The sequence below is a fragment of the Penaeus monodon genome, chromosome 30 (assembly GCF_015228065.2).
Source record: "Penaeus monodon isolate SGIC_2016 chromosome 30, NSTDA_Pmon_1, whole genome shotgun sequence".
Lineage (NCBI taxonomy): Eukaryota > Metazoa > Arthropoda > Malacostraca > Decapoda > Penaeidae > Penaeus > Penaeus monodon.
Window position 1 is genome coordinate 8142049 of NC_051415.1, and position 513 is coordinate 8142561.

Here is a 513-nt window from a genome sequence, read left to right on the forward strand (position 1 = left end):
GCCTCACCTGCACGTCCATGTGACTGCGGCCATGCAGGTGGTAGTAGAAGAGCAGCGCCTCCATGCTGAAGGCCAGAACGGCAGACACGTAGTCCATGTCGGGCGGCACGGGGATGCGGTAGTGCGTGAGAACGTCCATGACTCCGTTCAGACCGAAGAAGAAGAACATGGTCATGTGTTGCGCGTTCCCGATGTGCGTGAATCTGCCCTCGTCGAAGGCAGTGGCGAATTCACCTGTGGAAAGGAGGATTCCTGTAAGATGGGGCGTGGGGAAAAGGGGAGGGGGAAAGGGGCGTGGGGAAGAGGCGTGGGAAAATGGGCGTGGGAAAGGGGTTTGGGGAAGGGGGAGGGGGAAAGGGTCGTGGGGAAAAGGGTCGTGGGGAAGGGGCGTGGGAAAAGGGTGGCGTGGGAAAGGGGCGTCGAAAACGGGCTTGGGAAAAGGGCGTGGGAAAGGGGAGGGGGAAGGTATGGCGCGGTTGTGAGTATTGGTGTGGGGTTGTGGCTCGTTAAGTG

The 513-nt window shown here is 60.4% G+C and overlaps 1 protein-coding gene across 1 annotated transcript in view; it reads right to left on the reverse strand.

Annotated features, from left to right (window-relative positions):
* The window catches only part of LOC119592504 (transmembrane protein 45B-like), a gene marked incomplete in the record, with an annotated part of 47260 nt that overhangs the window by 3054 nt on the left and 43693 nt on the right, over nucleotides 1–513 (reverse strand). The window contains 1 exon segment of the mRNA XM_037941352.1: nucleotides 8–234. Within this exon segment, the coding sequence (XP_037797280.1) occupies nucleotides 8–234 (227 nt within the window).